The sequence below is a fragment of the Oryctolagus cuniculus genome, chromosome 11 (genome assembly GCF_051225735.1).
Source record: "Oryctolagus cuniculus isolate XC-2025 breed Fujian yellow rabbit chromosome 11, ASM5122573v1, whole genome shotgun sequence".
In the NCBI taxonomy this organism is placed as follows: domain Eukaryota; kingdom Metazoa; phylum Chordata; class Mammalia; order Lagomorpha; family Leporidae; genus Oryctolagus; species Oryctolagus cuniculus.
The window spans coordinates 3,790,975-3,807,448 of NC_142877.1; the positions used below are offsets into that span (position 1 = coordinate 3,790,975).

A 16,474-nucleotide genomic window follows, 5' to 3' on the forward strand; every position below is an offset into this window, starting at 1 on the left:
GGGGACAGCAGCCAGCACCTGGCCGGCGTGGCCGACTGCCTGCCTCTCACCCTGCCGATGCCACCTTCATCTCCCCTTGCCTCACCCGCACTGCTGTCTTCTGCCAGCCCACAAACAGCAGCCCAGATACCAGCGCAAGTCCCTTACAGGCTCAGGACTGGCCACGAACGCGGGCAGGGCACGCCCACACGCCCACACGCCCCTCTCCTGGCACACCCTCTACTTGGCGGCCGCTGCGCGTCTCCCCCTCGGGAGCTTCCTTCCTCCAGTCACAAAGCCCCACACGGGGCCAGTATTGTGCCGCAGTGAGCCAGGCTGCTGCCTGTGACGCGGCGTCCCGTGTGAGATGGGCCCGTCACTCATTCAGAGCCGGATGGAGTTCCTGGCTCCCGGCTTCACCCTGGCCCAGTCCCGGCTCTCACAGGCACCTGGAGGGTAAACCAGCAGACAGAAGATAGCGCGCTCGCTCGCTCTCACTCTCTCGCTGTCCTCCCCTTTCCCTCGGATGCTTTTTCAAATAAAATCTTAAAAAAATAAAAGAAAAACAGGCCCACGAGCAAGCACGTGCTCACGGGACGTCAGAGCACGAGGGAGCAGCCAGCCGTGGATTTTACCAGCTGCCGGCTGAGCCAGTCAAAACGTCTGCAGTCTGGGAAACCGAGCACCTTCCTCAGTGTACACCAAACACTGCATCACCTTCAAAGACGTCCAGCAGAGGACTTTCCCACAGGCCCACGCACAGCAGCTGGCTTCGTAGAGCAGGATGCATGGGACCCACTGCCCCAGGCTCTGCGAACAAGCCCGCGGCCGAGCCCTGGCACCGTGGGGCCGCACCACGCTTCCTGTCGGGCCCAGCCAACCACTCCTTCCGAGGCCAGAGGCCAACCTGCTGCAGGGGCTACTTGCAGAAAATTGGAGGCACAAGGCACACGACTCACAGCTTGCTTTCCTAGGTGCCCGGGGCCAGAGGCCGACCCACAGCAGGACAGGGCAGCCTCCCCGTCTGCACGCTGGGGACGAGGCCTGCCTGCCACTTCCGCCAGTGCCTGCAGCTCTCAGTACACAGACCGACCACAGACCCGCCACTCGCCAGGCCACGGGCTCCTGACCCAGCTCGCCAGACACAGGCGTGTGGCTTCCCGCTGCTGTGTTGCTGTGGATGACCCACACCTGCCTGGGGCCACAGCCAGGCATTTCCATGGCGTCCGTCGAAGCCAACCACACACATACGCACGCATGCGCGCACACACACACACACAGACACACACAGACAGCATTTCACTTGTGGAGAAATGGACTCAAGAGAGAACTTTATTTTGGTGCAAAAAATGTTGGAAATCCAGAGCTTTTCCTAATTAGAATTTTTCAGGAACTCTCTGAGGAACCCCCCATGTGCACAGATGTCAAAACTGTGCCAGAATAAACTTGTCCTTGGACTGCATTTTCCGTGAACTTCCGGAATCCCCGTGCACGTGCAGGGGGACCACTGAGCAGCACGTTTCCCACTGACAGAGCTTTTTTTTTTTTTTTTTTGACAGGTAGAGTTATAGACAGTGAGAGAGAGACAGAGAGAAAGGTCTTCCTTTACCGTTGGTTCACCCCCCAAATGGCCGCTACGGCCAGCGCACCACGCTGATCCGATGGCAGGAGCCAGGTGCTTCTCCTGGTCTCCCATGGGGTGCAGGGCCCAAGCACTTGGGCCATCCTCCACTGCACTCCCTGGCCACAGCAGAGAGCTGGCCTGGAAGAGGGGCAACCGGGACTAGAACCCGGCACGACAGGGCTCATTTTTAAATCAACCTTCCAATGCCAAAATAAGGGTGACGAGAAGATAGCAACTCTGCCCACAGAGCAACGTGACAAGATGACAAAGGACTCTTCATTTGGGGCTTTATTTTTTTTCTTTTTAAGTTGCTACAGAGCTGAACAGAGCTGGACTGGTCTTCCACGGTGTCGTGAGTTCACCGTGGAGCCCTCCCAACCAGGCTCCCACCTGCCAGACCCATCAGCCGAGAGCTTCCCTCCCGCCCTTCCCCACCCCGCCTGCCGCTCCTCCCTCCTTAAACTCCCGGCCGTGACTCAGCGCGGCTGCGGCCTCAGGCCCCTGCCGGCCGCGTGGACGGGAGCCCCTGCCCGGCACACTGGCCGCTCGCCTCCGCTGAAACGGGCGCCCGGAGCCGTCACTCCTCAGAAGAGGCCCCTCTGTGACGCGGAAACTCCTCCTGCAGCTGCTGCCCAGGAGTCCCACGCGCGGGAGCCTCCGGAGACGGAGCCACAGCCCTGCAGAGGCCATGCCAGCTTTGCGCCTGGGCCTGAGGGAGCACGGATGATTTCCAGGCCACGGCATTAACTGCACTCTCGTGACAAAAAGAAAACATGAGATGAAATACATTAAATAAGTTAAATATGCATTAAACATCTCTGAACAACAGTTCGATTTCACTACATGAACCAACAGTAATTCAGCGTGGTCCCTTTAAGAGAACGAAGCGTTGACTTGTTGAGTGCTGGTTCAGCCAGCATGGGCCTCCGGGTTGAGACGCTGCTGTCCGGGCGCCCGCCTCTTTCCACCAGTCCCAGGGAACAGACTGAGGACGCGGAAGAGCATCCGAGGGAGGGAGTGGGCAGCGGGGGCTCCCAGGCACAGGGGCTGCTGCCACAGCGCCGGCACCCAAGGCAGGGAGGGGCACCCCGGGCAGGGAGGGGCACCCCGGGCAGGGAGGGGCACCCCGGGCAGGGAGGGGCACCCAGGGCAGGCAGGGGCACCCCGAGCAGGGAGGGGCACCCCGGGCAGGCAGGGGCACCCCGGGCAGGGAGGGGCACCCCGCCTCGGCACCCCGGGGAGGGAGGAGCACGCCAGGCAGCGAGGGGCACCCTGCCTCGGCACCGGCAGGCAGGGAGGGGCACCCCGGGCAGGGAGGGACACCCGGGCAGGGAGGGGCACCGGCAGGCAGGGAGGGGCACCCGCCTCGCAGCACCGCCCGAGGCCCAGCGCGCTGAAACCTCACCACTGCGGCAGCCCTCACAGCTCCCTCGTCAATGCAGACCACTCATCCCCCGACCACTGACGACGCAGTGCTCCCTTCTAAGGATTGCTAGAGTATGTTATATTTGTGTGTGTACTTGGGCGTGTGTGTACGTGGGGGGTAGGGGTAATTTAAAGGCAAGACCTGTGAGATGTCATCGTAGGTTAATTTCTTTTTACACAAGGTTATGATCGATTCAAATCCCATGGCGTGGTAGACCCACCCTCCGCGTGCTGCCTCTACAAGGCGATCTTCCCTACGATCACCCCCACGATGAAGAACAAGACCACCAGGGCCAGCAGCCGGGCACTCAGACCCTCGTCCTTCCCTGCGGCAGCCAGGGCCGCGATGGGGCTGTTGCTCTGCGCCGTCTTCCTCAGGCGAAGCCCGTCTTCTTCCTGCAGAGACAGACAGGGCCCGGGAAGGGCGGTCAGCCAGCCAGCCAGACAGGGCCCGGGAAGGGCGGTCAGTCAGACAGACAGACAGGGCCCGGGAAGGGCGGTCAGCCAGACAGACAGGGCCCGGGAAGGGCGGTCAGCCAGTGCACGCAGTCTCCTGTATCTCACCCCCAGGAAGGGCCCTCTTCCCTCATCTGTCCTGTGATGCCAGCCCCCTGCCCTCACGGGGCGCTCCCTGGCTCCCCGTGGTTTACAGGGAGGTCTCGGGCCAGCGGGGCCATGTGTACCCTGTCCACGTCTCCCAACTCCTCCTCTCCCCTAGCCCAGCGCTGATTCCTCTGTCCTCCACGCTGAGAACAGGCTACCCTGGTCATCGATTCCTGAAACAGAGGAGCACCAGGAACAAGGAAGCGGGGACCTGAGAGCCCTGAGACGCTCCGGGAGGAGCCGGCCCACCAGAACACAGCGCGTTTGCAGTATTCAGCCGTGACTGGACGTCCAGCACTTTCCATGTAAGGCTCGGACTTCTCATGAACAAAAGCAACATTCTTTCTCACAAATACAAAGATGAGTGACCCCCTCTCCCCCCCCAACAACCAGGCTGCGTCGGGGCGGAACCTCTGCTCCTCCCTCACCTCTGGGCCCAAGACAGCAGGGCACGCGGGGCCTGCGGCCGGGCCTTCCATCCTGCCCATCTCCTGTCACCACCCCATCTGCACCCCACAGCCCCCTTCCCCTCTCCTTCAACCCACGCGCCTCGCAGGTGCAGAGGCCACGGGCAGAGGAGCCCACAACGCTGACTTTCCCTGCAACTCGCTGCTCTGCCTGTGGACCGTCTCGCACCCGGACAGGCCGCTGTCTGTCTCAGTGTCTCCTTGCTACTCCATCCACAGAGCTCAAGGACAGGGCCTGCTCACAGCAGAGACTCAGGGACATGTTGGCCACACCCAAGGAGCCAGCGCAAAAGAATCAGGGTCTGGCAAGACAAAGAATCTTCCGACGGCAAGACTGTTCTGATGATATCTTAGACACCCGCTCACGGGGCACGGCCCATCTCAGTTCAGTGACAGCACTTGCTGTCCATCACTTGCAGGCATGCAGAACCGTTTCTGGAGGGAGACGTACTTAGGGAGAAGCTTCAGGTCTAGCTCAGCTATTCAGCCAAGAAGCCAAGTGCCGGCTCCCTAACCTACTCCTCGCAGAGAGAAGCTGCGAAGAGGCACTGAGACGGAGCCGCTTCCCTCCGCCTGCCCCGCTGTCGGAACGACCAACTGGAGTGCGTCTTTCCTGTGCGCCTGGCGCCACGGCAGCTAAGACTGAAACCTGTCCCATGCTCGCGTGGCACGGTCAAGACAAGAGCACGGGCAGGCCTAAGACGTGGAGCCAAAGCACCCACCGTCAGGTGTTCAGGATATTCTCTCCAGTACCGTGTGGGGAGCACACGCAGACCTCTGTAGCTGGAGTGGCGTTTGAAGCATTTCAAATGGAAGCCTGACAGACGCTGTGCCGGGCACAGGCCGAGGTCACTGGCACCACAGGCCTCCGTGCCACAACACAACCGGCCGGCGCCACGGCCACGAGCTGGAGTCGGGGCCCTCCCTCCACAGCCCCACCTCCTGCAAACGGTGAGAACACCCGGCGCCACCAGTCTGAGGGACCGCTGCTGCTCACACTGCTGGTCTCCGAGTCAGGACCACGTCTGTGTTAAAATGGACCACAGGTGCAGGCGTTGGCCCCGCAGCCGTGCACCAGGTAAGACACAGCCCACACCAGAGTACCTGGGTTCAATCCCCAGTTCCAGCTCCCTGGGAGGCAGCAGGTGCTGGCCCAGGTGACTGGAGTTCCTGCCATGCCCGTGGGAGACCTGGGTTGAGTTCCAGCTCCCAGCTCTGCCCCAGCTGTCTCGGGCATGCGGGGAATGAGCCAGCAGCCTGCAGCTCGCTCCCCTCGCCGTCTTCAGCTTGGAAAGCAGCAGAGGACAGTCAGCGTGGTCTCCACCCCAGCGACTGAGGGGCAGCGGGGCCCGGGAAGCATTCGAAATGACCAACGGCGTCTTACTTTTAGCCTCCAATTTTACTTTCAGTTTTTCCTAAAGCAGCTTTTAAACAGTCGAGAACCTTCTGCTGAGGGGACAGTGGTTCTTCACGCGAGGGGGCGTTCCAGATCCTTCTGAGATCCTGAGGAAGCCAGGAAACCTGCCCCCCGCCCCGCCCCCCGAGTTAAAATGGACAAAAGCCAAAACCAGGGAGCCTCATCTGGCAGCCAGGCCCTGTGCCCTCCCCTCGCAGACCGTCGGGGGACGCGGTACCTTGAACTGCCTGTTCTCCTCCTGCAGCCTCTGGACTTCGCCTCGCAGCCTCTTACACTCCTCCATAACCTTCTTCACCTCGGCGTCGTCCACAGAAGAGGTCAGGGATTTAGACGCTGCTGGCGTCTCTGACTTTGACGCAGCAGCGGAGGATATAATTTTATTCATTTCTACATCATGCTGTTCAGAAATAAACAAAAGCCCATGTGTCACCAACCAGGTAATAGAGGACGTTTTTACACTTCTCAGGAAACACCACCCGCAGCAGCGTTTCATCCACACCGTGAACTGTCACGCTTGGTTCTAAAACGGATCACTGTGTCTAGTAACTTCACAGTCGAAAGCAACAGGGCCCTAGCAATCATGGACAAGGACACACCATGGAGTTTGGCTGAGACCAATACTGCAAAGAGAGAGAGAAGGGCTGTGGATTTTGCACCATCAAATCCTGACTGTGCAAGCTCCGAAGCCTGAGCCACAGGAGCTGCACACCCCCAGGCCCAGCGGGCAGGGGTGGAGCCCAGGGAGAGGGTGGAACAAGGCTGGCATCTGCAGAAGCTGAGCCCCAGCAACGCCCTGCTGGGAAGGGCTGCGGCCCCTCCTGAGCTCACCGAGGACAGGGCTGGAGTGGGGGCCCGCGCGAGTGCTCTGCGGGTCCAGGGGCAAATCACCGTCCTGGGGCACGTCTGGAGACACTCCTGGCTGTCACGACGGGGCACTGCCGGGCACTGCCGGGCTTTAATGAGTGGAGGCCAGGGAGGCTGCTGAACATCTCTCAGCGCTCAGGACGGCACCCCAGCCCGGCCCGGAAGTGCAGCATCCCCACGGTCACCGGCGAGAGGCCAGGAACCCTAACGTGGAAGCAGATGGGGCTGAAAAGGGCAAGCGGGGCCGAGGGGCTGGAGAGGCGGCACTGGGCAGGGGTCCTGGGCACTGCACAGCATCCGCCAAGGACCACGGTAACGGGGAAAGCGGCCCGTGGCTGGGTCTCGTCTGCGGTTTTACCGCCACCTCTAACTCTGCCAAGCCACACGGGCACTCAGGGATTTATGACATTGCCGCAGCCAGCCAACAGGCTGCAGTCCCGAGGGGAAAACTGTCTCCACCAGCTGCCCTTTCACGCGGCCGGGGGCCGCTCTCCGAAAGGCCCACTTGTTTGTTGACCTCAGCTTATTTTTTTCTTCTTCATACATTAGAGGAAGAAAACAATTTGCCAACTTAAATCGAGGTTTTGCAGGAGATGGTATGCAAATAAGCATCAGCTTGCAACATTCAATTTCCATTAACTATCGGTATACTTACTGGTTTATCATTGTCTGCCGGCAATTCAAACACACATCTAAGTTTTGAATCCATAAGGTCCTCCGGTTTTGCCTCCTTCCACTAAAACAATTTAAATTTCATAATCAGGACATTATAAAGCTGCTGGAAGAATAATTTCTTCCTCTAACTGACAATTTCAGAAAAACACTGAATGAGACAGCCCTGATGGTATCAAATACAGAACTGAGTCTGCTGACACTTCAGCATTTTTAACACGACAGGATGAGAAGATGAGACGCGCCAGCTTCCCCGCACACGGACTCCACCCCCGAGGCCTCGCCCCTGACTGCAGGCCGCGCAGCCCGGGCTGGTCTTCGGGGCACAGCTGCAGGACACTGCCGCCCGCTAAGCCCTGGCCGATCTCCAGCACAGGGTCCAGGCGACCAGGGCACGTGAGCGTCTCCTCACGGGGGACGCCCTTCAGGGACAGCTGGCACAGACGTCGGGGAGCGGCTTCGGCAGGGCCCCCGCCACTCCCACCAGCCTGAGGGGGGTCACGCCCAGCTTACCGCTGTTCTGAGTTACAGGCCAGCACAACTGCAAGGCCATGACACAGAGAGGAGACAGACCCTCACGCCCACCCCCAACCACCAGGAGGCACCCAGGCAACACCAGTGCCGAGAACCACGACCAGGGAACCGGCTGCCAATGTGATGCCGCAGGGCTGCCAGGCAGGCGACAGCACCGACACCGGAGAGCCCTAGCTTCCAGGGGGCGTCCCGGAACACTGCGAGGAGAAACCGCGCAGCACAGTGCGTGTGCACCCTAAGCACACGTGGGGTCACTGCCGGACGCTGACTCACCGGTGACAGACTGCTGGCCGGCCGCATGGTCTGTGTCTGATGACTCAGAGGATCACGGATCACCAATTAGTCACGGGGGCAAATACTGACACCAGGGGCTGGCAGTGCCAGAGGCACCGCGGCAGGGAGCACCAGTGCCACGACACGCCTCCTCGGGTGAGGGCCATGTGCCACCACCCACAGATACTCCTGCCCAGAACAATGCAGCCTCGACTGGTCACGAGGACGTCGCGGAGGAGCACGGGACGCGGGGACACGGGCGTCTGACGAGCCACGCGGCCGCATGCCGACGGCCTGAGAGCAGGGGAAACAAAGTGGGCTGGGGTCCTCCACTGGAACCGAAAGGGCCCAGGGCCGTTTCTGGCCGTAACTCGATGCTGCTGACTGTGGCCCCGTTTACCAGGTAATCACGCTCAGTGAGGCGCCTCCTCGCAGCGAGGACAGCCCCGCTGGGCCACGGAAGCAGCTGCTCTTGCACGGCCGCACGGAGGGGTGGCGTCCTGATGTCTGCATTCTACACCCAAGTGGCTCGACAGGACAGAAACTGCAGGCGCAGAGGGGCAGGCCACTCAGGACGCCCACGTCCCACTCAGAATGGTGGTGGCGTTCTAGTTTCTCTCCTGCTGACCCAGCTCCCTGCTGACCCAGCTTCCCTCCTGGGAAGGCTGCGAGTGGCAGCCCAAGTGCCTGGGCCCCTCCTTGTGGGAGCCAGGACAGAGGCCCAGGCTCCTGGCTCTGGCCTGGCCCAGCCTTGGCTGTCGTGGGCATTTGGACAGGGAACTGGGGGAAGGAAGATGTCTGTGCACACACGTGTGTGTGCGTGTGCACGCGTGTGTGTATGTCCCTGTCACTCTGCCTCTCAAATAATCAATCTTTTCTAAAAAGAAAAGAAAGCCTATGACAGAGAGGAAGCAAAGGTGGCAGGATACTAACAAAGGGTCAGTCGAGGCAGCGGCTGTAAGGAGTGGTCAGTGCGCTGTGTTTTCACCTTTCTGTGCATCAAAATAAAAACATTTAAAAATAAGGAAAAGCACAAGGCAGTGCTTGCTCTGACCCAGTGTGAAGGAATCACAAATCACTTTCAGTTTGTGTTCATTTGTGTATTTCCAAAATTTCCTGCAGTACATTTTGTCTAAAATTTCTTTTGGACTCATAAAAGTCACAGAGCCTGTGGAGTGACCGTCCACGTACATGCAGCACTCAGACAGAACAAGCACCCGGCACACTTAATCCTCGCCGCGCGGGCTGTATTTTTAGCCTCATTTCACCGGGAAACCAACACCACAGAAGTTATGAAAGCTGCTCAAGGCCACAGCGCTAGCAGAAGGCAGGACTCGGCGTCAGCAGCGAGAGGGCCGCGCGGCCACGCCAGGCGCCGGTGCCCGCGGACGCTGTCTCCTGTGTGCCCCCAACCTCCTCGACCACATGCTGGCTGAGGCAGAGAACACAGTCCAGGAAACAGAGGAGCTGGCGAATGCCCAATAATCTTCTACGGACAGTGGACGGCCTGTTACCACAGATCTCTCTCAAACTCAAAAGTACCGGCTCTGCCTTCATTCTCTCTCCAAAAGTTAACCATCAACGGAGATGTCAGTCATGCTCCAAGTGCAAGGGGAAACACTGTGCGGCAACCCCGGGCAGGAGAAGGCTCCACAAAGGAGCCTCTGGGTGACACTCGGCGAGAGGAAGCCCAGAGCTGCCCTCCTGCCAGGCCGTGGGGCGCTGGGCACTGCACGTCTTGTCTATGGCCTGCGATCCATGCTCAGAACACCAGGATGCTCTGTGTGTGAAGTTTACTTCGGAGAGAATTTCCATTATAATCTTTTCCCAGAAACATCAAAAATGTAACATCACTTATTTATTTTGTAAAAAATGAAGTCATTTTAATTTTACCAAAAATACACACAGCTGAACATGTGTTTAAGCAAGGGGGAAAATGAAGAACGCAGGGAGGAACAACAAGGCAGCAGCGCACTGGGACCAAGCGGGGGACAGGGGGAGACAGGGGGAGACAGGGGGAGACAGGGGAGACAGGGGGAGACGGGGGAGACGGGAGACGGGGGAGACGGGGGAGACGGGGGAGACAGGGGGAGACAGGGGGAGACGGGGGAGACGGGGGAGACAGGGGGAGACAGGGGGAGACAGGGGGAGACGGGGGAGACGGGGGAGACGGGAGACGGGGGAGACAGGGGGAGACAGGGGGAGACAGGGGAGACAGGGGGAGACGGGGGAGACGGGAGACGGGGGAGACGGGGGAGACGGGGGAGACAGGGGGAGACGGGGGAGACGGGGGAGACGGGGGGAGACGGGGGAGACGGGGGGAGACGGGGGAGACGGGGGGAGACGGGGGAGACGGGGGGAGACGGGGGAGACGGGGGAGACGGGGGAGACGGGGGGAGACGGGGGGAGACGGGGGGAGACGGGGGAGACGGGGGAGACGGGGGAGACGGGGGAGACGGGGGAGACGGGGGAGACGGGGGAGACGGGGGAGACGGGGGAGACGGGGGAGACGGGGGAGACGGGGGAGACGGGGGAGACGGGGGAGACGGGGGAGACGGGGGAGACGGGGGAGACGGGGGAGACGGGGGGAGACGGGGGGAGACGGGAGAGACGGGGGAGACGGGGGAGACGGGGGGAGACGGGGGGAGACGGGGGGAGACAGGGGGAGACGGGGGAGACGGGGGAGACGGGGGGAGACGGGGGGAGACGGGAGGAGACGGGAGACGGGAGACGGGGGAGACGGGGGGAGACGGGGGGAGACGGGGGGAGACGGGGGGAGACGGGGGGAGACGGGGGGAGACGGGGGGAGACGGGGGAGACGGGGGAGACGGGGGAGACGGGGGAGACGGGGGAGACGGGGGAGACGGGGGAGACAGGGGGAGACGGGAGACGGGGGAGACGGGGGAGACGGGGGAGACGGGGGAGACGGGGGAGACGGGGGAGACAGGGGGAGACGGGGGAGACGGGGGAGACGGGGGAGACGGGGGAGACGGGGGGAGACAGGGGGAGACAGGGGGAGACGGGAGACGGGGGAGACGGGGGAGACGGGGGGAGACGGGGGGAGACGGGGGGAGACAGGGGAGACAGGGGGAGACGGGGGAGACGGGGGAGACGGGGGAGACGGGGGGAGACAGGGGGAGACGGGAGACGGGAGACGGGGGAGACGGGGGAGACGGGGGGAGACGGGGGGAGACGGGGGGAGACGGGGGGAGACGGGGGGAGACGGGGGAGACGGGGGAGACGGGGGGAGACGGGGGAGACGGGGGAGACGGGGGAGACGGGGGAGACGGGGGAGACGGGAGACGGGGGAGACGGGGGAGACGGGGGAGACGGGGGAGACGGGGGGAGACGGGGGGAGACGGGGGGAGACGGGGGGAGACGGGGGGAGACGGGGGAGACGGGGGGAGACGGGGGAGACGGGGGAGACGGGGGAGACGGGGGAGACGGGGGAGACGGGAGACGGGGGAGACGGGGGAGACGGGGGAGACGGGGGAGACGGGGGAGACGGGGGAGACGGGGGCCCTCGCAGCCCTCCTGGGGCGGGGGGGAGCACCCACTCACACGAGACACAGCCGTGAGGGCAAGGGGAGACAGGGGAGACGGGGGCCCTCGCAGCCCTCCTGGGGCAGGAGAGGAGAGGGGGAGCACCCACTCACACGAGACACAGCCGTGAGGGCAAGCGACTGCTGAAGCACACGGAGTTTGCAAGCCAGAGAAACACAGTGCTCCAGGACACAGAATAGAGTGTTATCACAGGCAGTCAAAGCACACCCCCCCTGAGAAGACCGCTCCCCTGCACACAACTTTCACGCTTTGGCACGCATGCACCCGCCATTCTGTGCCTAATTGGGCTTGTTACGATTATTACTGAAAAAAGTAAGAAGCATTCAGTACTTACTACTGCTTCCATATCAGAAGTGTCAGTTGGAGCAAACATAGACTGAACCATAAACTTGTGCTTACTTTTCTCATTGGGGTCATAATCGAAAGGCTGTAACATCACTGAGAAAGAAAATATTTCATTAGGAGGGTCAGAGCTGGGTTATCCGCGCCACTCGTCACGCTAGTGCTTGTCCTGTGCCCGGGAAGCTGTTGCCCGCGTCCTCTGATCTGAGCCTTCGGGCCAGCGCTGAGGGAGCCGGTGACCGCACCTTCCCCGAGCCGGTGCAGAAGGGCAGGGCTGGGTCTTCCGGCTCCCAGCTGTGCATCTCTCAATCCTCCAGCCTACCCTCGACCCTGCGGCAGGCCTCGGAGGGCAGGCGGGCGAGGCAGAAACCACAAGCCTGCTTCTGTTCCAAGCACCTTTCAGAACAGCAACAGAACAATCCGGAACATGGAAGGAACTGTTTCAGCTTCTCTCCACCCCATTTCCTCCTTGTTCATCAAGGTAAAGCTTGAAACACAAAGCTGCCACCAGAGCAGGAGGATATGCAGAGAGCACAGGAAAACCCACAGCTCACGGCCCCTGCTCCTCGCAGGCACCCGGAGGACACCCCCCACCCTCACCAGGGGTCTGTGGACCAGCAACAGCCACAGCCTCCGCTGCCCTCAGCCTCTCCCACAGGGTAGACGAGGGCCTGCCCCGCTGACGAAATGATGGCCGCTTTAAAAGCTTGTCTGCTGCAGGACTTGGGCTAAGCCCTCATCTAGTGAGGTTCCCTGAAACACAGCTCCACCTGCGGGAGAGGCCTCCTGGGGCCCTGCCTCTAGGCGGGAGCTGGCAGGGACCTGGCACCTCCACGTGGTGTTGCCAGAACGGGGCTCCGGGCTTCGGGTCAGGAGGCCGTGTGACTCTGATGCCCACTTTCTGAAGCCCAGAGAAGTGACCCGCTATGCCTGAGGTCACACTGGGGAGAGGGCAAAGCCAGGCCCCAGCGGCCTGCCAGGCGAGCCCTTGCTCCCGGCAGGCGCCCCGAAGGACCTCCTCGTCCTCGTCCTCGGTCCCTCCCGCCGGCAGTGCTCCCCGTCCCGTGCTCCTCAGTGTCCTCTGAAGCTCATCTCGACACTGCCCAAGGCCAGCACTCAAGGTCCCGGGCGGCCAGGGAAGGGCACTGTCTTCAGCCCTGGTCCACGGCTGGTCCACGCCGGGGAAACCGGAGGCCCCACAGGGGAAGCAGCCGAGACCTCTGACTCCCGGCGGCCCCTGCACCCCACTGGACACGCCCACGACAGGGACTCCGGGATCTGCACTGATGGGGAACAGAAAACGCCAGCTTCCCTCCCCCGCCTCGGGAGATGCAGGACAAAGAAGGTGCATTATGAGCTCCCCACACATCAGACCGAGAGCACCGGCCGCCCACAACACTCAGCAGAGTGCTCTGAGCTACAGGACAGAATTCAATGCACACTGAAGAGCAAACCTTGCACACACACAATGCAGCGTCTAGCCAAGGGTAACTACAATAAGGACATTTGGTCTGAACCTCAAAATCCAAACAGTGTAACCATCGGCAGAGAGAAGGAAAGCCACTTAGGAACAAGGGCCACTCTTCTCGGAATCCTATGCCTGCAGGCACAAAGGCGTGGTGCACTCTGGACAATCCGGCCCTCACTAGTGGCTTTCTTTTTAAAAACTTCTTTTTACTAGAGAAAGAGAAAGACAAAGACAGAGATAGAAACACAGAACAAGACAGAGATCTTGCAACCACTTAGTCCTCAGATAGGCTGGCCCAGACTGAAGCCAGGAGCTTAGAACTCCAGCCTGGTGTATCACGGGTGCAGGGGGCCAGGTACATGGGCCATATTCCTCTGCTTTCCCAGGCTCATCTGCAGGGAGCTGGCCCAGAAGCAGAACAGCCAGGACCCAAACGGACACTCACACGGGATGCAGGCACCGCAGGTGGCAGTGTAACCACAGTGCTGGCCTCCTCGGACACCACTGGGCTGACAAGCGCTCTCCTGTGGATGGGCCGTCACATCCCTGGGCTTGACATCTAACCTGAAGGACAAATGGCCAGACTGCAGTCAACACCACGGGCATGTGTGGAGGGCACAGCGTGTCTTCTCCGACCCCAGGACTGCAAGGAGGAAGAAACACCAAGGAGCCCATGTCTCCCGTGTGCCATGCCCGTGTCTCCCGTGTGCCGTGTCCGTGTCTCCCGTGTGCCGTGTCCGTGTCTCCCGTGTGCCGTGTCCGTGTCTCCCGTGTGCCGTGCCCGTGTCTCCCGTGTGCCGTGCCCGTGTCTCCTTGTGCCGTGCCCGTGTCTCCCGTGTGCCGTGCCCGTGTCTCCTTGTGCCGTGCCCGTGTCTCCCGTGTGCCGTGCCCGTGTCTCCTTGTGCCGTGTCCGTGTCTCCCGTGTGCCATGCCCATGTCTCCCGTGTGCCGTGCCCATGTCTCCCGTGTGCCATGCCCGTGTCTCCCGTGTGCCGTGCCCATGTCTCCCGTGTGCCGTGCCCGTGTCTCCCGTGTGCCGTGCCTGTGTCTCCCGTGTGCCGTGCCCGTGTGCCGTGCCCATGTCTCCCGTGTGCCATGCCCGTGTCTCCCATGTGCCATGCCCGTGTCTCCCGTGTGCCATGCCCATGTCTCCCGTGTGCGGTGCCTGTGTCTCCCCGTGTGCGGTGCCCGTGTCTTCCCGTGTGCTGTGCTCCTTCCAGGGTGGGACTGTGAACTCTTTTTTGGAGTCAGGACAGCCTTCACTGCTCACATTCATGTTTAAGTCAGACTGAACTTAGCTTTGAACATTTCAGGTCTTGCTCGGCTGAATCCCAGTCTCAGTCTGAGAAAGAAAAGGACCACGACTGGACCACAGCCCCAGGACGTGATCAGGGCGCAGGTGTGGTGGTGAGAGCAGCCTCAGGCGGACACGGCTTGTGCTGCAAGAAGGCGGAACACGAAGAACTGACGGCCACACAACAGGCGGCAGCCAACAAACCACTCCAGGACGCCTGCCCACTCCTGCCCCCCGCCTGCCCACTCCTGCCCCCGCCTGCGGCAGAGCAGCTGGGCACTCTGCCCAGCGCTCGCACACCGGCCCTTCCTCCTCAGCCCCCACCACGCCCACCTCCCCATCGCCAACACCTGGACGCTGCCTCCGGGGTAGAGAGGGAACCTCCCTCTCCTGGTACCATTCACAGCCCAGGGAGCACGGAAGGCCCATTCCTCTCCAGTCCCCCCACTCATCCTCGCGGCAATGCATCAGAGCTGTCCACGTCCCTTCTCCTAGACGAATGTGAGCACTCAGAAAGCCAAGTGGCCTCCTTGGGTGGCATGCTGGCATCTGACAATGAAGCCAGAACCTCCACCAGTCCCTGACTCCAGATCACATGGCCACGTCTCTGGTTCTCAAAGTGAGGTCTGCAGATGCCCACAGGTGGACCCCATGACTGTGATGGCAGTCACAGATCACACGACTGCAGGCCTTCCTGGGTGTGGACAGTGAACCAGTGGTGCCAAGCAACACGGATCAAGGCTGTGGAACTGAACGAATCTGCACTGTTCCACACTCCAACTTTTAAAATGTCAGTTTCACTTGAGAACCTCTTCGGGGCCTGTGCTGCAGCACAGTGGGTAAACGGTTGCCTGTGACGCTGGCATCCCATATGGGCACCAGTTTGAGTCCGGCCGCTTTACGTCTGATCCAGCTCCCTGCTAATGCACATGAGACAGCAGCAGCAGATGGCCCAGTGCTTGAGCCCCCGCACCCACCTGGGAGACCCCAAGGAAGCGTTTGGTTTCAGCCTGGCCCAGCTCTAGCCATTGCAGCCACCTGGAGCGTGAACCCGCATACGGGTCTCTCCCCCTCTGCCTCTCCCTCTCCCTCTGCAGCTCTGTCAAATCAGTAAGTACATCTTCGGGAAAAGCAGCAGCCTATCCCTGGGGCCGGCGGGGCGGCACGGCAAGCCACTGCCTGCTGGCACCCCACACTGACGTGTCGTGCAAGTCTGCCTGCTGCTCCAGTCCAGCTTTTCTGCTAATGTACCTGGATGGTGGCAGGCGATGGCTCCAGTACCCAGGCTCCTGCCTCCCACTTGGGACGCAGCACGTGGCTTCTAGCTTTGGCCTGGCCCAGTCCTGGCTGTTGCAGCTAATTGGGAGGACAAACCAGTGGATGGATGGAAGATCTCTCTCTTTCTTTCCCTTTCTCTCTCACTCTCTCCCTCCCCTCCGTGCACCCTCTCCTTATCTTCAACTTCCAAAGAAAAATAAATCTTAAAAAAAATTCCTGATGAAGCAATAAAGCTGTAATCTGACTACAGTTCCACCCTGACCACACGTGCTCTTAACGCCTGAAGGTGAGCAGGCCCCCTCCCGTCTCTGGGAAAGCACCTGAGGGGGCTGTGAGCTGAGCCAGGTGCTCTCCCCAAGGTACACCTTTTCCGCTTCAAAGAACCACCGACTGACAAAGCCTGGTTGTTAGGACCTGGGGACACGGCATGGGTGTTCTCAAAGATGAAGAAAACAACTTACAGCAGCTGTTGCCAATGACAAATTCACACTCTTCAGCAAAACTAATAAACATGGAAAACCTGCATCTGCCCCCAAAAGCTGTGCGTTTTCCAAAAACTTAAGACTTCCCTGCGGACATCAGTGGGGACGGCAGTAAATGACAAGTATCTGAAGCTGCATGACGAAGTATGTCAACACGTGGGAGATCCGTGCAGCTCAGGGAGTGTTTT

The 16,474-nt window shown here is 60.9% G+C and overlaps 1 protein-coding gene across 4 annotated transcripts in view; it reads right to left on the minus strand.

The window, feature by feature from the left end:
* Positions 1 to 3,173: 3,173 nt before the first annotated feature.
* VAPB (VAMP associated protein B and C) overlaps positions 3,174 to 16,474 on the minus strand; it is a 48,420-nt gene continuing 35,119 nt past the window's right edge. For 3 of the 4 annotated variants that reach the window (XM_070051394.2, XM_089306961.1, XM_089306960.1), the window contains 4 exons: positions 11,757 to 11,860; positions 7,035 to 7,115; positions 5,733 to 5,912; positions 3,174 to 3,424 (listed from right to left, as the gene is read on the minus strand). In XM_070051394.2, the coding sequence (XP_069907495.2) occupies positions 3,266 to 3,424; positions 5,733 to 5,912; positions 7,035 to 7,115; positions 11,757 to 11,860 (524 nt within the window). In that variant the 3' untranslated portion in view covers positions 3,174 to 3,265. The remainder of the gene's footprint in view (positions 3,425 to 5,732; positions 5,913 to 7,034; positions 7,116 to 11,756; positions 11,861 to 16,474) is intronic. The other variant, XM_089306962.1, reaches the window with a different exon arrangement.